This window comes from Electrophorus electricus, chromosome 6, assembly GCF_041902795.1.
Source record: "Electrophorus electricus isolate QZ-2024a chromosome 6, ASM4190279v1, whole genome shotgun sequence".
Lineage (NCBI taxonomy): Eukaryota > Metazoa > Chordata > Actinopteri > Gymnotiformes > Gymnotidae > Electrophorus > Electrophorus electricus.
Window position 1 is genome coordinate 29,233,851 of NC_137502.1, and position 22,811 is coordinate 29,256,661.

Genomic DNA, 22,811 nt, shown 5'->3' on the forward strand with positions numbered 1-22,811 from the left:
GTAACAGATGGTGATGTTAAGTAATAAGCCTTAAGAACCAGGTAACCTGATCTGTAATTAGCTAAGGGTGCCTGAAAAGCTGAAATGTAGTAGAGCAGCTATACAGGCTAGCAAGTAATACCTAATTAATACCATGCATAATCATAACCACTGTTTTGGTGCCACATGGAACAGTATGTCTACATGAATCAGCGAGGCTTGAACATGTCCACAGAGTCTTGAAGGACAACGCAGTCTTTAAAGGTATAAAATATAATCTCATTCTAATACGTTGCTGCATGGCTTCCCTCGAGTATCCTGGGTAATCTTGGGTAATTGGTACCAGAAAGGTTTGCTAGAGCCAGTGCTTTTTCTAATGACTCTTCGTGCGAGTAGAACTATACGAAAGATCGACAGATTAGGAAATGGGAGTGACTTCTCTCCCTGTGACTTCATAATAACTGATGTTGTACATAGCTAGGTCAGTCCTGGATGAACAGATTAGGTCTGATATATTGTTTGCATTATAACTAGGTCAGTCCTGGATGAACAGATTAGGTCTGATATATTGTTTGCGTTATAGCTAGGTCAGTCCTGGATGAACAGATTAGGTCTGATATATTGTTTGCGTTATAGCTAGGTCAGTCCTGGATAAACAGATTAGGTCTGATATATTGTTTGCGTTATAGCTAGGTCAGTCCTGGATGAACAGATTAGGTCTGATATATTGTTTGCGTTATAGCTAGGTCAGTCCTGGATAAACAGATTAGGTCTGATATATTGTTTGCGTTATAGCTAGGTTAGTCCTGGATAAACAGATTATGTCTGATATATTATTTGTATTAACATTCTGTAGCATGTTTATATAAATCAGAATGAAAACTGAAGAAAAAACAGGAAATATGCTAAATTAATTACTAAATGACAATTTGATAAACTTCATCTTTAACTGTGAAAGATTAAAAAATTGTTGGATTATCTACACAAAAAAAGAAAACCCACTACTCTGGGAATAAAACCATGCACTGGTCTCAGTGTCAAAAGAACACAAACAGCGAGCCAACAGCTGGTTTAAACATTTACATTTGGTTCACAAGAGCTGAAGCTACTGCTTCTAACATGTCTGTTAAACTCTCAAAGGGTTCAAAGATTTTTTTAAAAGCATGTGTTGAGAAACCTTTGTCGTGTTTTCACTTCAGTTAGAGTTGTTGCCAATTCCCACGAGGGGAGGGAGGCTGACCTAACAAAAATAGGTAGCTATATCAAATAGTGCATTAGAAAGTAACACTAGTGACTCAATGTCCTGACACGATTATTTTGAATGGTCCATTGCAAAGAGTTTTTAGCCTGATTCGACAGGGGAAAGGTGTCTGATTTATGTTAGACAGGGAAAGGAGTGCGTATTAATCTCAGTAGAGGCTACATAAAATTCCATTCAGACAGATGTGGGAACCAGCATACCCAGTTAACTAACGTATAATTAACCATTTATTTATCAAGTCAGACATTATTACATGACACTTGTAATGTATCCAATTGAGGTACAAGTGGAGCTAGGCTGAAGATGTTATAATTTAGAAAGAATTTATCTAGCAGAAATAGTTCATTGATATGGAACACAAAAGAAACCTCAGGCAATTCCTGTATATAACATTCTGAATTGTGACTACTGTTTTTGAAAGGAAAAACTAAGGTGATGAAAAATATTTCAGTACTTCTGCATTAGTTTTCACTAAGATATATAGTTAGCTAGCTAGCTAGCTAGCTATCTAATAACCTTAGCTAAATTGCCCTACATGCAGTCTTCATTTTTAAATGCATAACATTTTAGGTAAAATATTTTCTTAATATTTTAGTTGCAAAGTTATATTTTGTATAGCTGTTACCAAAGTAATATAAACTGTTGACTAAATTATTTAATGTAAAGTTATTATGTCCTTATAGTGGATATTTCTTTTGAGTATGTGACGTAAGCATGTCACAGAGATAAGTACATAACCTCAGGGAAGAGGGAGCTATGTGAGAAATGTGTGATGTGCAACTGCTACAGCCAAACACCCTACAAACGTGTTGGAAATTTCTCCTGGTGAAAGACTGTGTAATGTGTGAACCCCTGTCACTGATCAGTCATGTAATGTGCCAACCACAATGACTTCAAGATCCACAATTACAAGACGCTAAGTTATGAGTGTGAACAGTACAGCACTTTGACAACTCTGAAAGTAGTGTAGTGTTGTCACGTACGGCCACCCTCCTCACACCCCTCATGTCAAGGTTTCCCGGTCTTCCTGCACTCCCTGGTTCCATGCCTTAGTTACGTTTCCTCCACCCCGTCTGTTTCTCTACTCCACCCTTTGTTTTAACGGTTGGTTATTCTGTTATGCTTCCAACAGGAACAAGGCAAGAGGTAGAATGCAAAATGCAGGAGGTGGTTTATTAAATGAGGAAACACGAACGGTAAAACAAAGAGAGGCTAAGGGGTGCTGAGGGTAATCCAACACGGCTGGAGTACACGGAAAAGCAATGTCGACGACATAAGGCAAACCTGCCAGAGAGACATAACTTAGCATAATAACCAACGACCAGAAGACCACAGGGCTTAAATAAGCAAGACAAAACGAAACTAAGGCATGGAACCAGGGAGTGCAGGAAGCCCGGGAAACCTTGACATGAGGGGTGTGAGGAGGGTGGCCGTACGTGACAAGTGTAGCGTGTCCGTAGCATTATCTGGCATTTCTGGTATTTAGGAATACAGTTATTTAAATTATAGTGAAAGTTTAAAGAAATGTAAAAATGTAAATGTTCAATTAGAACTTTTGGATGCTCTTCTAGCTAAATGCTGCCTGTAGCAATTAGAAGCAGGTTCATATGTTGTGGACTTCAAAAGATGGGAAGTAATTCTTCTGTTTTTGTTGAGCATATTCAAATTTGTTGATAATGTGACGCAAGCATGTCACTGAGATAGGTACATAAGTTCATGGGGATAAAAGACAACATTACATGAGGAGTACAAGTTATGGAGGTTACATAGGCTAGCTTAACATTTATGTAGGTTATGTAGGCCACAGCTGAAATAAAAATACTTTGCATGTGAATGTGAATCCTTTGTGCACTTAATATACACAATGTTAAGAAAGTTACTTTACAAATGTAGTAAGCTAGTTAGTTAATGGTACCTAGCTTTACACAAAGCAGCTTGTTTTTCAAGATGGTGTCCTAAGAAAAAGTAGCTGTTCGCAGAGGCAGTGCACCACTTCATTGATATTTCCAACAGTTTTCACCAAAACCTTTCCAGTTTCTCTACATGGAGTGCTGGTAGGTTAATAAGAACCTTGATGCTTACTTTGTGTGACGTGTCATTGACAATATTCCCAAAGGAACACAAGATACGCCACTAAGTCTGATGCAAAAGCTGGTCACAGTAAATGGTGCATGCTAATGATACATCTTCAGCATGCACCAATGTGCGTGACTCTGGACTTCACCAGCTGATAAAAAAAAAAAAAAAAAATTGTTTTTAAAAATCACAGACAATGTCTCCATGGTGATAGATGAAAAACAAATGTTTAAGACTCATTGAGAAAATCTGACTGCTCATGAAATGTGGCTTAGCAAACAAACCAGATAGTCATGGAGTAAGATGCTGACACCCCAGTGGAAAGAACAGTCTGAATAAGCTGGAGAAACAGGTGTGAGGAATGACTGAATACAAAGGCAATTTACAAAACAGAGGAATTATCAGAGTTCTTGACAATGTGGATAGAAATCAGGCCAATCACCTTTTTCAAGACATGGCTTTTTGATCTCTTGAACATTAAAACATTGACAACTATAACATAAAAGTTGAGAGAGCCCACGCACACTGGCCCCCAAAACCTGATTCGATTCAGTGCCCATGACCTGTCCTCGTAAAGTCTCACAACGACTGAAAAACAGCCCGTGATAGACACAGAAATGAAGATTGGAAGCAGTGGACACATACTTATGCATGGAAACTTCAGCGTGTTCTTTTACAATTGTTCAGCTGCTACTTTGCATAAATACAAGTGATTAGATGAGGTCAACAAACGTTTAAGGACGTGAATTACATGCATCTCTACATGCATTTTTTCTTTATCACCTCCTTGAATCAGCTCTCTATATCTCAATTGAGTCACAATTCAACAATAGTTAAGTAAAATGTATTAATATAGCTCTTTTTACAGTACATGTCACAAAGCAGCTTTACAAATGTGTGTGTCCAAATCCCTAACGAACAAGCCTGGGGCGACAGTGGCAGGGAAAAACACTCTGGGTGGGATTTAGGAAGAAATCTTAGGAGGACCAAGACACAAGAGGGAACCCATCCTCCATTGGGCAGCCCAGTTAGTACCAGTACATATTTTTAGTCCAAATAGCCACTTCAGTGAAGATGTGGAGCCACTCCAGTTACTCCAGTGGTTCTAAGGTGGGTGGGCTGTTTCTAAGACAGAAAAACTGTCGATGTGCTCTCTCCTCTGTCTGACAATTGTGTATGGCTGTTTTTGTAATGTATTTGTGGCAAATGACCTTCTGGACCTGTACTGAAGAAAAGCACAGTTACCTTTTTTGTTGAAGTTTTCGCTTGAGCATCTCTGTTATCTTCCTTGTGGAATTCTGTAGTAAGATATTACTTTGCTCCCTACATTTGCCTATGTGGCAAGCTCTCAAGGTAGAGTGCAGATTTATATGTATTACAGTGTTCATTGCTATTTCTCAGGATGTCTACTTCCGAATATGTCACACTGGATTATGTTCAGAATTTTACTGTATCCCTTTGTTTTTTTCCTAAGCAAATTGTTGTCAACTTTGTAATGTGTTGCATTTGAAATGTTAATGGTATTTATAAACTTCTCAAAATGAGATCTGGTGTTACAAGAGACTCATTGGGATGATAAAGACAGGTATTCTCTTCCTCATTCACTATTAGAAGCAGGGGGTAGCAAAGCTAAACTGCTGAGAAAAAATGTTTTTTTAAACTGTTGTCCTCTTGGGGGTGGGGTGTGTGTGTGTCACTATTTAATTGGGAAAGTTATTCTGTTTGGGTAAAACATTATGATTGTATATTACCCATTTGAGTTTATTACCTGTGCCTTTTTTTAAATTGACTGACTTGAAAGTTAGCAGTTCAATAATTGGGGGATTTTGATTGTCACTTAAACCCCATGATAGATACATTTCCTGTGGGAAAAGGATTACTGTGCTCTCAGGCTAAGGCTCATAACACTATATGTGAGGAGTTTCATTGTATTGATGCTTGGTGAGCTCAGCGTACTGCAGATTCAGTTTACTTTGTTTCTCAAACTTGCTTTAATGTCACACAACGATTTATCATTTATTTATCCCTAATAGGCTACTGCACTCTTAATTGTTAGCTCAATCGGTAATTCAATAATATCTGACTATACACAGTCTGTCATAATAGTTATATCTGACTATGCACAGTCTGTCATAATACACTTATATTTGAATATGCACAGTCTGTCATAATACAGTTAAATCGGACTATGCACACAGTCTGTCATAATACAGTTAAATCTGACTATGCACACAGTTTGTCATAATACAGTTACATCCGACTATGCACATAGTCTGTCATAATACAGTTAAATCAGACTATGCACATAGTCTGTCATAATACAGTTATATCTGACTATGCACACAGTCTGTCATAATACAGTTACATCCGACTATGCACATAGTCTGTCATAATACACTTATATTTGAATATGCACAGTCTGTCATAATACAGTTAAATCAGACTATGCACACAGTCTGTCATAATACAGTTACATCCGACTATGCACATAGTCTGTCATAATAGTTATATCCAACTATGCACAGTCTGTCATAATACAGTTATATCTGACTCTGTAGTCTGTCATAATACAGTTATATCTGAACATGCAGTCTGTCATCATACAGTTATATCTGACTATGCCCAGTGTCATATAGTTATATATCCCGGTCAACCCAGTACTGAGTATGTTTGACAACTCTTTTGCCAAGCTTCAACTACCCATCTGAAGAAGAGAAAGCCATCAGAGGATTGCACCTTCTATAGGCCTATTTCTCTTTTATATGCAGACCTGATGCTTCTTTCAAAAATACTGGCAGCCCGATTGGGAAGTCTTACATCATTACCTTACATCATTACAGGAAACCAAACACACATTATTAAGGACTGTAATTCTTGTAATAATGTGCACAGACTTTTAAATATTATTTAGGTTTTTTCAAAAATGGGCTATAGAAGGATGGGGTGGACACTTGGCAGTATAGAACGTGCATACCTTGTACACGCCCTATGTAAATTTGGACTAGACTAGCTGACAATATTTTGCTACTTCTCTCTAAACCGGTCATTTATTTAAGGTCATCTTATTAAAGGTCATAATATTAAAGGTCATCTTATTAAGGTTTATGGGTTCCCATGGAACACACGTAGTGCCATACAAATATATATGTACAGCAAGGTAGATCATCGCTCTGGATAAGAGCATCTGCCAAACGTCATTAGTGTAATATAAAAGAAGCATATATATATGAAACAAGTTGGTCTCGTTAGTGGCCAGTAACCTCCTGGAGTCTTGCTGTCAACTGTCAGAAGCAGATAAGATAGCTAGTTATCTAACTTAATGGATTAAGTTAAATATGTGGGAGAAAAATGAAGCACAGGATCTAACAACTCAGTTGACAGATGTTACCTAAGCTTAGCTACGTTAGCCAAGATACTCTGGGGATAAACCATCCTTACCTAACTGAAATGTAGGGGCCCATACAAATTAACAGCAAAATAAGGGAAAATAACAGTACCCTGTGTAGTTGACTGATGGTTTGCTGGTCAACCTAGTTAGCCAACATTAGACAGGCTGATGTTCAGTAAAAGGTAAGTAAGCTGATGATTCATCTATAGATGCGTGCATCGAGATTGAAGGAGTAAAAGACAGCTCACGCAATGTGCAAACTGACAATGGACTACTCAGTTTTGATTTTTGTCTGATCATACTGGCTAGCTAGGTGGATGAAGTATTCTGATTTTAGCTGAATGATCTGCGGTTATTAGAGGCTGTTATCGTGTGTAATCACGTGAGCAAAAGTTCCCCCCATATCAACACAAGCATTCTGTTTTCTTCTAAACATAAAGGCAGTTATTTTGGTATTTCTTGCTCCGTATTTTTTGCATGGGTTGAATATGTGGAGTGTTGGGGCATTCTGTCCCAGTGATTCCTAACACTGACCCCATCTCGAGGGTGGGCGTAGCGCACGCGTAAGGCAACAACGCCGGAGCTCACCTGAGGAGAGCAGAATGACAGCCTGCAGCAGCGCCACCTCCGAGTCGTCCAGGTCGAAGGAGGACAGCGACACACCCAGGTCAAAGATGGCATCCGAGACCACGCCTAAGCCGCCGTTCTTCAGCTGCCCGCGTGTCACTGCCATCTCCCCGTTGAGCGTAAGCGTCTCGCTCTCGGGGTCGTAGCGCACGGCAGCACGCAGAGACATGATCTCCATGCAACAGCCCTTCAGCAGGATGATCTGATCCTCGCAGGGCAGCTGCAGCACAACGGCAGCACCGTGTTTCACTCCAACAGGACAACAGCATCAGGTCCCCACCACACACAGATTCACGGGATTCACTTTCCTGAGCCGTTCACGTTCTTTTTTCATCATGTGATCAACCCAAGTTGATGTTTTGTATCTAATGTTCTTTAAGATTTCTACCTACCTAATGCCTATTGACGTGTTACTTACCTGAGGGTATTTATGTTCTCATGCTTAGAAGGATAATAAATTGGGTTTATACTGATTACTTTGCTTAAAGTTATTTTTCTTTACCTACCACTTTTGGTATGAGCACTTTGAAAACTTGAACGTCTGTTGAGATGTTTTACCTCACAGAACATGGGCAGCTTTTTGGCGAAGTCCACAACTCGGGTGATGGCGGGGGTGATAATTTTTGTAAACTGACTGAAGGCTTCTATGTCCACCTTGCTTCCCTCTGGCGCACTGACGATCGGCCCTTGACCGATGTCTTCAGGCTGCAATGACAGGAAGCAGGAAGGGGGCAGGGCACTTTAGTGCTGGGGCGACTGGGCAGCTAACGGACATTTACCAAGTGGATGATGTGACACAGCAAAATCCTCATTCCCCTCTAAAAGCTTGAGAAAGGCCACAGAGTTGCAGCGAGCCACATTCCAAAAAAAAAAAAAAACAAACCCAAAAAAAAACAAACCGAGAGTGGAGTGAGTCCATGGTGCCCAGTTATTCAGAAGAAAAGATGGAGAGCAAGGAAACTTAAACGACAGGAGGATCATTGAGGAAGCAGGAGCAGAGAAGGCATTTTGTTTAGATCTCCCTCTCTCACTGCTCTTGATGTCATTGACTAGGGTTATTCACCGATGTGCTGAGTAGTGAGTTTCATTAACTTAAAAAACAAAACCAAAAAAAAAACCAAAAAAACATTGTTTGTTATTTTTGAAAGCACTTAATGCCCTTCTGACCAGAAATAAAGTGATGTGAAAGACGAAGCGTGGAAGCGACCAGACTGAGAAAGAGCAGACAAGGGTGCTGAATACAGCATGGACTACGACTTTCTCTTTTTCACTTATTTTTGTTTGGCAGCGTTTTCCTTCAGTCTTAACACGCTCAGCAGAGCTGTCCCTTAAGCTTTCCTCGCCTGCGCACACCTACAGTCTGACACAGCGAGCAGAGTGCTACACAAACACGGCAAACAGACACTGCAAGCATTCAGCATGTCAATTAGAGATGGCACGATACCAGTTTTTCTGTACCGATCCGATACCGATATCTTGCATTTGAATGTCGCCCGATATCGATACCGATCCAATATATTTTCATTAAAAAACACAGTGGAGCTGTGATTCAGTTTTTTGGGGAAATTGTTTATGTTGATGTATTATATATGCTACTTTTACTGACATCATGCATGGTTATAGCAGATAAATATAAATTAAATTATAAAACAAAAGACTAGAGCATTAATTTTTTCCCTTCCATTGCCATACAGTCAATGTCTCTCTTAGTGAGGTGATATTTTTTGCCCTGGTCCTCAGAGTCTTGGTTCTTACACCCAGCACACAAACTCAAACATACCCACAAACTCTTTCTCTCTGTCTGTCTGTCTATCTTTGCTCAGTAGGCTGCCTCACTTACTGACTCATGAAATTTACACTATGCAATTTTTCCCATTACTGCATGCAAACGTAATTCCACATCAACTTAATACTGGCCTTAAAATTGTTGTTCTTTTCAATTTCAGCGGTAAATCGCCGCTCTACCCGCTACACACCAAATACACGCCAGGAACTACATGATCAGACATGGCTACCTGTACTATGAGTCTCTCTGCACTTAAAACCAATAGAGATTATATATGATAATGACTACAAGATGGATATACTTTCTGGCCAAAGTCAACCACAATAACAGCAACAATAACAACAAAAAAATCTATGGACAGAGTTGCTTATTATAAAAAAAATCTACATTTTCCATCCACCATAAACATGCAGGCTAATGGCAAACAGCAGTTTTTCTGTTTTTCATGAGATTTGAGTACACTGAAGCCACAGAGTAATTAACTTTGTGAATTTAGAGAGGGAGGGTGTTTTACTTGTTGCGTTTCTTTCTCCTCTCTGGCTCAGTTTGTCAGGTTTCTCCTCTCCCTGACTCTGATCTTTCTTTACTTCACGGCCAAACTGGAAACATCATCATTTGGTTTTTATAAAGAACGGATTATTAAACAAATCAGTTGGTTATGGATCCATGGCAGTGGACAGTGCTAAAACGCTATTTTGTCTCGTTTAAATGCTCTCACTAGATGTTAGATAATCTGTACTCCACACTGAGTCCACACTAGGTTATCAAAATGCTAGAAATAATCACGTGTGTGTGAGTGCATGGATATTTGCATTTGAACATAATAGTTTTAATCGTTGTGAAGAAAATGCTAAATCTACAGTGGTGTAGGAACTGTGTCCAAACTAACCTGGCTGTCACCACATTCCACGCACTACTGCAAAGCACTGCTGTGGTATTTTCAGGCTGAATTTGTGATCGTATCAGATCGGTTTCCTTAAAAATTTCTCTAATGAGATCTGATCCAGCATGTTTTGCTGATATTGACCCGATTCCGATACGTGGTATCGGATCGGTGCCATCTCTAATGTCAATCTATCCAAAAATGTAAATAAAATTAAATTAAATTTTTTAAAAAGACAGAACGGAAGCAGCTGACAATTTCAAACAGCGGTTTCTTTTTGGGGTAAATAAAGAATAATAAAATTTTTTTTTAAAAAGCTCAAATGGATTTGTTCTACTGGTTCTTACCTTGGTTTCCTTCACCCCCACTGCACTCTGGTCAGAAGTATAGAATAAATTACAAGTTATTTCATTAAGTAGCATTGCTTCCTCGACCTGTTGGGCAATCAACAGGGATTGTGAAGTTTCAATGAAGAACCCGAGTCAAAGCCAACTAAAAAAAAAAAACAAGTTGAAACTGAGGACAGATGAGACAGTGCAGACAGAAACAAAGTGAGATCATGAGCTCAAGTGGCGTTTCCATGGAATTTAGAACACAAGCTGCCATAACCATATACCCAATGACTAGGCGAGGGTGCTTATCAGAGACATTGGATGTTTCATATTGTCTTAGCGCAAACAGTATATGCATATGTTTCTTAGTGTCACTGTAATGATACTGTCACTACAATGGCACTTTAGAGAAGGCCTGTTTTAATGTCATCTTAATAAGCATGGCATTTGTTAGTAAACATGGTGTGGAAACCCACAGCAAAGCTGAAGAGTCCTGACACAGACCTCAATCTGTACAGCACCGTTAAGAGTTCAAAGAAAAAGCAATTGGTTAGAGACCGAAAAGGTAAGGAGGAGAACAAGCAGAAAATTAGAGGAAACCAGGAGGGAAAAAAACAGCACAGAAAAATATGAAAACATTAGATTGGTTTGCTTGAACAGATTAAGGAAAACTGAGTTTGCAGAAGGAGCAGAGGGAGATAAAACAGTAAAAGATGTTCTAATAAAGTTAGTGCTGCTGCCTTTGTGGAACACAGAATCTCCAGCGTCCAGCTAACATTCCCCCATTCTCTACAAGATACAAAAAAAAAACATGGACATATTAACACAGGGCACCACAGTGGAGATGGGATTGAGAATCATGTGGAAAATGGGAAAGTGGCAAGTGGGATAGGGAAAATTGGGAAAGTAGGAACTGAGGGGTGTGTTCAAGGTGTGGCAGGGAATTAAACAGCTACGGACAAATAAAAAAAATTGAAAAGGAAGAAAACCCATGGCATTGACATCGGGGAGGAGGCATCTCACCAGGAATTTGCGCTTTTGTTTCCAGTGGTTGCCCTGGGCGTTGGTGGCCATGTGGGCCTCAGTGACGACACGGATGAGCTCCCACTCCTCCTGCGTGGGCTCGGGCCGCTCCCACACTGTCTTCTGTAGCTCCTCACGCCGCCTTCGCTCCCGGTTCTCCTCAATCAACTTACGCTTGGCGAGCCGCTTACTGTCATCCAGCACCACTAGGGGGCAGGAGAGAGCAACAGCAGGCCAAGTGCCGCAGAAGACAACAGCCAGGCAAGTTGAAGGAACGCGAGGCAAGAACAAGGTGCACAATTAGAATACAGAATAAGAATTTGGTATACATACACATGCGTAAAGAAATGACCAGAAAAGGGAGTATCCCAGAATGAATCAACTAGGATGCTGAGTCAATTACCTTGACAGTTTTCCCACAATCCCCCCTCTACTTCATTCATATTCAAGAACAAAGAATAAGAGGAATGTGGTCAAATATCAATACAACAATGCCCGGAAACTATCTATACAAATATCTGCATTATTGATGAATTAAGTCAATGCGACTCCTTGCAGTTGGTATCGGCTGCTCTGACTGACGCGCGCATAGTGGTGGCAGAGTGATCTTCTGCGTTCCTGTAAATCAGCGTTAACCTCAAAGAAACCACACCCACAGCCTCGCCCTCACTGCACAGCACCAGGTCCATGCACTCCCTAAGTCTGACGACGTCATATCACGGCATGCTATATGCAGCTGCAGGAAAGGGGTAGCATAACACCTGCATGAGCTTGTACTACAGCAAAACAAAAACAAAAACAAAACCCCAAATAAAAACAGAAGCAAACAACAAACTAAAACCCCCAAAAGTGCTACATTATAGGAGGGAACCGAGCACTCACAGTCGGTTGCCATGCCCACGGCAATGCATTTCTTGAAGCGGCATTCCTGACACTGGTTCCGGGTGACCTTGTCGATGACGCATTTCCCCTCGTACTTGCATGCATACGTTGGGTTCAGGTTCTTCTGGATCGTGCGACGGAAGAAGCCCTTTTGGGAGAAAGGAGGCCATGAGCGCTGCATAGCTTGGTCTCAGGCCCGCTGCTGCACGCTGACTGGTGCACGGAGGCCTACCTTGCACCCCTCGCAAGTGATGCAGCGGTAATGGTATCCCGTTGCTTTGTCCCCACACACTACACAGAGCTCGTCCTTGTCTAGGTAGCTTGGGATGTACCCTGAGAAGGAAACACAAACATTACAATCACCTGCAGCAAGAAGGAAATTTAATAGGTGATGGTGTTAAAAAAAAAAAAAAAAAAGAACAAAGTAGCATGGGAAAAAAATATATTATACATTTACTATTATATTATACATTACTACATACACATTTACTATTTACTATGTAGTATACATTTACTATTTACTATGTATTATACATTTACTATGTAGTATACATTTACTATTTACTATGTAGTATATTTACTATGTAGTACACATTTACTATTTACTATGTAGTATACATTTACTATGTAGTATACATTTACTATTTACTATATAGTATACATTTACTATGTATTATACATTTACTATTTACTATGTAGTACAAATTTACTATTTAGTACAAATTTACTATTTAGTATGCAGTATACATTTACTATTTACTATGTATTATACATTTACTATTTACTATGTAGTATACATTTACTATTTACTGTGTAGTACACATTTACTATGTATTATACATTTACTATTTACTATGCAGTATACATTTACTATTTACTATGTATTATACATTTACTATTTACTATGTAGTATACATTTACTATTTACTATGTAGTACACATTTACTATTTACTATGCATTATACATTTACTATTTACTATGTAGTATACATTTACTATTTACTATGTAGTACACATTTACTATTTACTATGCATTATACATTTACTATTTACTATGTAGTATACATTTATTATTTACTATGTATTATACATTTACTATGTAGTACACATTTACTATTTACTATGTAGTATATATTTACTATTTACTATGTAGTACACATTTATTATTTACTATGTATTATACATTTACTATGTAGTACACATTTACTATTTACTATGTAGTATATATTTACTATTTACTATGTAGTACACATTTATTATTTACTATGTATTATACATTTACTATGTAGTACACATTTACTATTTACTATGTAGTATACATTTACTATTTACTATGTAGTATACATTTACTATTTACTATGTAGTACACATTTATTATTTACTATGTATTATACATTTACTATGTAGTACACATTTACTATTTACTATGTAGTATACATTTATTATTTACTATGTATTATACATTTACTATGTAGTACACATTTACTATTTACTATGTAGTATATATTTACTATTTACTATGTAGTACACATTTATTATTTACTATGTATTATACATTTACTATGTAGTACACATTTACTATTTACTATGTAGTATACATTTACTATTTACTATGTAGTATACATTTACTATTTACTATGTAGTACACATTTATTATTTACTATGTATTATACATTTACTATGTAGTACACATTTACTATTTACTATGTAGTATATATTTACTATTTACTATGTAGTACACATTTATTATTTACTATGTATTATACATTTACTATGTAGTACACATTTACTATTTACTATGTAGTACACATTTACTATTTACTATGTAGTATACATTTACTATTTACTATGTAGTACACATTTACTATTTACTATGTAGTATACATTTACTATTTACTATGTAGTATACATTTATTATTTACTATGTATTATACATTTACTATGTAGTACACATTTACTATTTACTATGTAGTATACATTTACTATTTAGTATACATTTACTATGTATTGTAACCATCTACATAGATGTATTAAAGTATTTCTACTTTAATTGCATACTTTTTTGAAAAAAGAATCAAAGATTAATTTAATTAAAACAGAAAATAATGTTCAGCCCAGAACTGAAGAGCAGATGGAAAGCTGAAGAAAAAGAAATGGTATTGGGAAAAGAGTATCCAGGAACGCACTTAACTCCTGAGGGCCAAGCATCTTGCGGATCCTCAGATCTTGGAAACTGCTCCATGCGTTTTAAAGAACACAATGTGTCAACACAATAACAAACTAAGCTAAAGGTCCATGAGTCCATGAGTTCCTTCAAGATAACCATAATCAATACTGCTCGTAATCAATAAGACAGCAGGAGGTAAGAGGCAGGCCATTAACCCAGCAGGCTAAGGCTTTCTGGGCCTCTGCCCGGGCTCCAACTGGCACACCCGCAGATCAATATACTGTACAATACCAGACAAGCCTCAAAACATTAAGACACGCTGTAGGCAACATGGAACCCTTCATGTTATACAAAAGGGTCCAACAGATCTAACAGTGCAAAGGCCTCGTCACCAAAGGGCAAGAATTTTCCTATGACGCTGCATCAAACTATGTCAAATCGATTGCTACTAGTAGTAACAGGATCAGAAATTCATTGGAAATGCTGAACTAAAAATGTGTTTCATTGCACAGTGTAGCCAGTCACCTCAAACATATGAGGTGAAGCTCTGTACTGATCTTCAGGCTTTATATATATATATATATATATATATATATATATATATATATATATATATATAAAATAATAAAAAAATTAAAAAAAAGACAGACAATCTCCTCCCCCCCCCCCCAAAAAAAATATATATATATCGCACAGTGAGTCCGTAATCTAATTCTATATAAATTAACTTGATCACAGTCATCAGATTTCCAGATGTTCTAAAAACACAATACACTACAGAGCTAAGTGACTCAGGCCATTTTTTCCTTTAAGTGTCATATGCTCTCAGTAAAAGGTGAAATTCATAAGCTCTTTAAGGTTTTTAACAGCCATGAAATGAATGAATTTGCTCTCAAAATGAGATGAGCTCCATTGCTTCAACTTAGTGACGGACCATTAAGATATCCATGAATCCCTACAATCTACAGTAGAAACCTTCACATACTGTGTTACCCATCCGAATAATTAATAAACTTTAGTTAACCAACCATCCGAATAACTAATTTAGTCACGTTTAGGCAAATTTCCAACTTTCAATAGTCAACCGTACAGCCCCAACACTTTGAAAAACATGCAACAGAGGCCAAAGGCATATGCTAGCCATGCTGTCCTTTGGTGCTCTTTGTTCTAACAACTATTCCAACAACTATTCCTTGCCCGCTACCCTCTCTTTCCCTAACAACCAGGTGGTGGGCACACCCTCTCTGCTACGTGCTGCCTCTTCCCCGCGGTGTGCCTCAGTACCTTTCTTGTGCGCCGTCTGCATCCACTGTGTCTGGGAGAGGTCTTGCCTGCCTTGTTCGGAAAAGCAGTCCCCTTGGTGGTAGTGGCTCAGGGTCACCTCGGCACTGCAGAGCTCGCTCTTGAACGTGTGGTTGTAAGCACCCAGGTACAGCTGGCCTGGAGGCCACGGCTGCTCCGTGCACACAGACTGGTGGTGCGACAGCTGCGGCTCGTAGTGGCCGAAGGCGGGACCGCCGCCGCCGTACATGCAGTACTCGCCTTCACCTGGCACTGTGTAGCCTCCGCCCGTGGTGTGAGGCAGCTCATAAACGTCCGGGATACAGTAATTCATTACCGTGTCCTTCTGAGGCACAGCGGTGGCGGAAGGCGTCTAGACAGCACAGCTGAAGACAATGACATTAAGCTTCCTCAACTACAGAGCGAAGGAACGTCTATAGCCAATCGTCTCGTACGAACGAGTGGATGTGCTCACTCTCGGTCAAAACCAACAACAAAACAACAACAAAATTTAGGTAAACTTGTCAACAGTGAAACCAATGGTGTGAAAGGTCCCCAGAGGACCCTTATATATCGAGGAAGACGAGGCGGCCAGCCCGCCCATGCCACATGTCCGTCGCCCTGCCAAATTGGAGGGAAGATTTATGACTACGCGTTCTTCTAATCTGACTCTGGATGAATCCTCGAAGTGTAGCAGACGGGGGTGATGGCCCCTCAGATTAAAGCCAGCCATAATGGTCCTCTCCAGCCTGGACCTTGTGCTGTCCAGAGAAAATGGATAATGCCACCTTATCGCAGCCTAGCTGGCCTATGCTACAGTTTAACAGGCTAAAAAGTTGCTCTAACTGAAGACCAGCTCAATTATCACTATTAATATCTGCAGCTGGAAAACCTTGGTCAAGATATTATGATTACAGTCCAGAGCTTCAAAACCTAATGTCCTGGACAGAGCAACCAGGCACATCATTACCAGGTATTGATTTCCAATGTGAAGCGGGCCATAACCTCACATGATCTTAATCTCCGTTAAACCATACTGATGTCAATATGGATAATGTTAAATAGTCCTGAGTGGACTTGTGAATTACTAGACCACCTTTTGCTTCACGGCGACACACAATTTACCTTCATTTGGTCGAAAGGATTAGCTTTATTATTAAACAATTCCATATTTACAAAAGCAATAAACAATAAAAGCAAAAAACAATAAACTTTTGGATGTTAAGTGCCTTGTGTTTTGTACATCTGTCCGGATATTGTTTTCAGACAAAGCAGGAGTACCTGAAGAGCAACAGATCATTTATAAAAGTAAGCAGGGTGAATAACAGTGATTGATTGCTGTATTTACGGATGAACTATTGGTTATATCAATTGGAATGACTGAAAAAAAAGTGTGAAGTGGCAAAAAAGGTATATAGCTGGGAGTTTGGCAATAACTTTTCATTTACAGTGGTACTGTAAGTAATCATCAGTGATTATCTGCTTAAACCATAAATATATTTCCAACCTAAATACATTTGCTTACTTGCTCACTAATGTATCTGAAGTTAGCACCAAATTTCTATAATTGTAATTAATTCTAAATTAAAAAATAAAACCCCCCACACTAAAACACCAAGCTTTGCCTCATTGTGTTACAATTAACTATTATATGACAACAATGTAGAAAAAAGGCAATAAGAAAATTACAAAAACTGAGTTGAAAACATAACAACAAATGTGGCGTTGTTTTTCGGACAGCCACGCATAAGACAATAATGAGATCAGCACGCAGCAGCTGTTTACAGTGGGGGCCTCTGAGGCAAATCTGCCCTGGACCCAAAGCTGATACCAGTTTAACTTTTTGACGAGGTGATGTCCTTATATGTAGGTTTAATCGGTAGGGGGATTTCGAGTGCTCACAAACAACTTCAGACATGGCTGTAATGCAAACAAGTGACTGTTATTTCTTCTTCCTCAGTCTCTTACTCTTATGGATTCAAGGGAATTTCTTATTTTTAAAGTAAAAGTCTGTGAAAATGGGTAAATCTGCTGATCAGCATTCAAACAAATAAGCCAACATAACATTATCAACAAACACACATACAATTATGCACCTTATAGGATCCCAGCTCCCAGCAAATAAGAACTGAAGCTGAAACCCTTGGTGAAACTATGAAAATAAAATGGCAAAACCTTAATACACATCTGTCCTGACAGCCAATGTCATCAAGCTCTTACTGAACCCCTACAGGATCTTAACTTCTTTGAATTTTGGTTTTATTGAAATGCCAACTGAAACATTCAGCTTACCTTATTGCCACTTCACAGTGATACTCAAGTAGCACGTCCCGCACAGTGCAACCCTTGTGCTACAGTGTCAAGAGCTTCCACCATGATCCATGTGTCCTTCTGACCAGCAGAGTATGTTCAAAATCCTTCTTATATCGATCACAAAAATCGATATAAGGTTAAGTAAAGGTTAAGGTTGACCCTTCTAATAGGAGTAATCCTTATCCTGCAAAAGCCCAGTACACGTGTCTGCGGTTCAGCTTTACCGGTCTGCAGCACTGCAGTGCATGCCCGCACTATCCGTGAGAGCAGTGTGCTCAGCTCGGCATCCCGTGGTGTTTGTGGCCCGAGGAGCAGGCATTCGCTCCCATTTATTTACTTCCCCGACCGATCACTTAAGGTCTCAAAGGGTTTAAAGCTGGCCACGTACAATTTGCCTCACGGCCCCTGGGGCAAGGCCCGGGCTGACTCGGCTGCCTGAGCCAGATGTCCCCAGCCGCATGGCGTTACCTGAAAAGTGCACGCCTCTTGGGGCTGCCGGCCACTTGAAGGCCTCCAGGTAAGCTGAGGGAAGGTGAACACAACGTGGGGCCTGTCCCAGGAGGACTTCGACACGCCACTCCATCATAATTACGGCCAGATTAGGCTCCACACGCCATCAATGGGAGTGGGCAGTGCTGCTCCAGACATAGGGAGTTACCAGTGAAGACTATAGAGTGTTAATGACCTGTTAATGCACAGGAGCTGCAACTCAGCTATTAACAAGCTTTCCCTATTGATCTAGGCAGTAGTGGCGAGAGCTCCTGATCTATACAATTATTAATTTGCCAGTAATCTTGTTTTTCCTGCACTTTTTGCATTAATCCTGTACTTTTCTGTCACAACATGGGAAAAGCCACGTACTCATATAGATCCCGAGAGAATATAAACTTAAACATTTGAAAGGATATCAAGATAAGTCTTAACTAAGTTCTATATATTTGTATAATTAGGTTAAGGATCAATACATAAATGTTTGAAAGGACATAAACGAAAAGCCCCTGAATGCATTGATGAGTCCTGTTTAACTAGCCTCAGTCACGGTTTTATATTCAAATAATAGCCCAGTCTAGGTTAAGGATCAGTGGGCACTGTGCAAGGAACACTTAAATGAACAGCTTCTGTTTCCAGTAAGAGCGATTTTAAGAGAACATTAAGGCGCTTTTTATTATGCATACACACAGATTTACAAGTGGTCCCTGCTTGTTATTCAAGTCATATACAACCTATCATCACCATCCTGAGCACTCTGTCACACTCTGTCAGTCATGCATGTCAATATTTCAACTTAACTATGTAAATGTTTAAACTTAGTGATGTCAAGATTATCTTGTTTGACAGTGGTATTTGACTTTCTTATTCTGCTTTTGGAATGGTAATATAACAAGTTCAGGCTTCTGGTCTCATGGCAATATTTTTAATTAACTTGACATGACATAATATGAAAAAATATATTGCAACAATAGCCATTTTTCTCTGCTCTGTTGCTAGGTCCTTACCTGTTGTGGCTTCGGAAAAAGTGAGGTACGCCATGATGCTGCTCTTGCACACACTGCCTGTTGATATTATATACAGTGACAAATCAGCCTTCACGTAGTGCATCATTTCGCTTATGTCACTATTTATAATGGTAACAATAGCCGCTGTGCACAGAAATATCCTTTGTTACAGCGCATGACAGTGAAACATCACTTATCAGGCATATTCTCATGACTATGCAACAAAGACTCTTCCATGACCTGCCTTGCTTTGGTGAGAATTTATATTTTTATTTAAATTTCTCAAGTAATTTTTTCCCCCATTTCTTAGCTTTAATGGGTCTCGACTGCCAAGGCTGTTAAAATAATAAGTTTTATTCCCTGATCTTAGATGTAGGACTTCAATCCCTGAACTCCCCAAGTTGTTTTTCTTTTTGAATGGTGCTTTTCTTAATGACACAGATGAGTGGGATGCCTTGCTTTCTGTATAACTTTTGGGGCATGATGAATTCACTGTCCTCATCAACGAGTGCTCTTGTACAAACAGGCAGGCTTTCTCCTGTTCACATCGCAGATGGCTTTCTTATGCTGTGAGCACTGACTTAAAACGAACTGTCACGCTCGGATGCATCCACCTCAGAAAAAAAGTAGGAGAAAATGAGAAACACAAACATGTTCATGCATGAGGGTCACAGCCATTGGACATTAATCTTGGAAGTATCTCGTTTGGACGGTTCACGTAATTGGCATTGTTAATCGGTGGTGGCAGATGCAAAATACATTGGGGTTGTAAACAGGCATAGGGAAAAAATCTGTTGTGTCAGAGAGATCATTACATCATCCCTGCTTGAGCCTGAAATATCATTAAAAAGGACTTAAAATATTACCTCCTAAATCTAAATATTAGCTCCCAAATCTGATGAATTTAAAAAAGGAGGGGTGCTGAGAAAATTTGGCCACTTTAATCCTAAATTAAATAGAGAATGTTAGTTAGTTCAATTAAAATGGTACATTTAGTTTGATTAGGTGCTCCTGGGAACAGAAAATGGATTTAAATACTATGAAACAGCATATTAATCAGTTGTTTGATGAAAATAAACCCACTTGTTTGTTTTGATAACGGCAAATTTTTTATTAGGGTCAACCTTGGTAGCTGTTGGCCAAGTGCTTCAACTCAAGATAACACGAGGTAATCATTTCCCCATAAATCAGTTTTTAAACAAATCCAGCTAATTAGGGTTCACGGTGCAGCTACATGCTGGTAAAAGCCAGTCCTGCATGGCCTTAGTATGGCACATGTGTTTCTCCACCCCTAAGCATCTGGGTTAACATACTCATCTGAGCTACCGTAGTCATATGTCCCAGGGGAAGGGTACATCACGTTGTTGTGTGCAATCTGAATGGTCTGGAATCTCTCTCTCTATCACTATATAACATATTTACTGAAGGGCATTATGTTTTTTAGAAGTCAGCTTTAATAATTAAAAGTACTGCTATTCTTAACTATAGATAGATAGATAGATAGATAGATAGATAGATAGATAGATAGATAGATAGATAGATAGATAGATAGATAGATAGATAGATAGATAGATAGATCCATTCCATAAGAGACTGAGATTTGTTTATCTAATAGTATTACAATAAATATTACCTTTAGGTTTAACCATTGCTGAATCATTATCATTAATTATAAGTATGTAATCATTATAAGTATATACAAAATAGGTCCAAAATAGTCTGACATCATTTCTATCTGTTCTCTAAACACAAATATTTATTCACGGCCTAACTTCCTGTGGCCCAACAGCATAAAAGGCTTCCCTCATCTTGCTCGCTTGTACGAGGACATGCATACAAGCAGTTCACTCTGGCACTTGTTGCTAGACCATGAACGAGGTCTAGAACAGGTCAGAGGTTAAATGTGCAATATGCTCACCAGAGGCAGTCCGCCAAAACCACACAGGGAGAAGCGTTTTCTCTGAATTTATTCTTCTTCTGTTCTGCTTCCTTTCATTTTCTTTTCTTTGCTGAATCATAACTGAATCATGCAATGTTTTCACACCAAAGGCGCACTAGGGTCGAAAAATATGACATTCCTGAGTAGATTCCTGAGTGAAGATGTTCCAGAGTACGTACAGACACGACAGCAGCAACATGTGATTGTTGGTTTGCTCTAATAATAAAATGTACATGTTGTACAGCTGGGTGCAGAATGCGAGTCAGCACCAGCTGGCTGTCAGGAAAGCAGATTCCATATCCAAGATTCTCAGCGAGGAACTGGACGTTTCGGATGGCTGTGCAAGGAAATGAACGACCTCTGTCCAAAACGTCCCGTTTCTCTGGAAATTCTGTGTACTTTACTACAATTTAAAATATTTCTATCCCTTAAACAATACAAAGTTACATTAAACTAACTAAGAAACATAAATAATATCAAAGCTAAATAAAATCAGGCCATTTCATTTACACCTACAAATATAAAACAGTACGACATAACATAAGTGTTGAACCAGATTTTCTGTGAGTAAGCACCAGCTGGCTTAGAAAGCAGATTCTGGGAATTCTTATCAGATAATAGACCCAAATTGCAGCTTTTCCATTTATCACTGTTGCCAAAATATCTTTTTTTTCTGCCAAAAGGGTTTCCCAAGAAGTACACCTATTCCCAGCCATAATTATGTAAAAATACTGAAGTAATGTTCTTTGACAGGACTGGTTTCCACTCTGCCTAAGAGAGTAGGAGGTGAAGTGGTCCAGACTGGAAGAAAGGCAGAGTGCCACACTGCTGATGAACCACATCTTAAAATGGATTAGTTCCTCATTTGTAAAAGTTACACATGTGACACTATAACAGATTTGGCGCCTCATAAAGTAGAACAGGTACTAGCTTTGTACATTAAATGCCCGGCCTGATAAATGTTTCATTAAGAAACAGACTTTATGTTCTAAGCTGTCACGGGACGCTCCCCCCCACGAGTCACGTGGTACGGCCTTCCGCGTGCAGGGGGGTTCAACCTTGTTTGTGGCCACGCCCTCCGTGATGGCACGCACCTGCACTGGGTTTACTGTCGAGTGTCTGTCTGTTTAAACCTCCATCAGTGTGTGCCTCTGCGTTGGTCTTTGTTAATATTAATGTCAATGTCGTTTGCTTCTGTCACGTTGATGTTTAACTGTTTGTGTTCATGTTCAATGTCGTCACTATGTGTGAGTGCCCCCAATGTCATTCGTGTTTAATGTCATTAAATGTTGCACAAAGTGGAGGGAGTCTGTGCGTCCTGCTCCACCATATAAGCATCTTTGGGTCCTTGAAAAGTGTTATATAAATACAATGTATT

General features: G+C 39.1%; 1 protein-coding gene across 7 annotated transcripts in view; it reads right to left on the reverse strand.

The window, feature by feature from the left end:
• The window catches only part of thrb (thyroid hormone receptor beta), an 89,925-nt gene that overhangs the window by 3,451 nt on the left and 63,663 nt on the right, over nt 1-22,811 (reverse strand). The window contains exons 1-8 of one of the 7 annotated variants that reach the window (XR_014124259.1): nt 19,495-19,551; nt 15,689-16,966; nt 12,470-12,570; nt 12,238-12,385; nt 11,356-11,561; nt 10,348-10,434; nt 7,838-8,036; nt 7,293-7,551 (exon numbers count right to left, since the gene is read on the reverse strand). Coding sequence is in view for 6 of the 7 variants with exons in the window: in XM_081716288.1 (XP_081572414.1) it covers nt 7,293-7,551; nt 7,890-8,036; nt 10,348-10,434; nt 11,356-11,561; nt 12,238-12,385; nt 12,470-12,570; nt 15,689-16,019 (1,279 nt within the window). In the remaining variant the exon portion in view is untranslated. Of the gene's footprint in view, nt 1-7,292; nt 7,552-7,837; nt 8,037-10,347; nt 10,435-11,355; nt 11,562-12,237; nt 12,386-12,469; nt 12,571-14,423; nt 14,941-15,688; nt 16,967-19,494; nt 19,552-22,811 lie in introns of those variants that run through there. The other 6 variants (XM_081716288.1, XM_027024642.3, XM_081716289.1 and 3 more) reach the window with 6 other exon arrangements.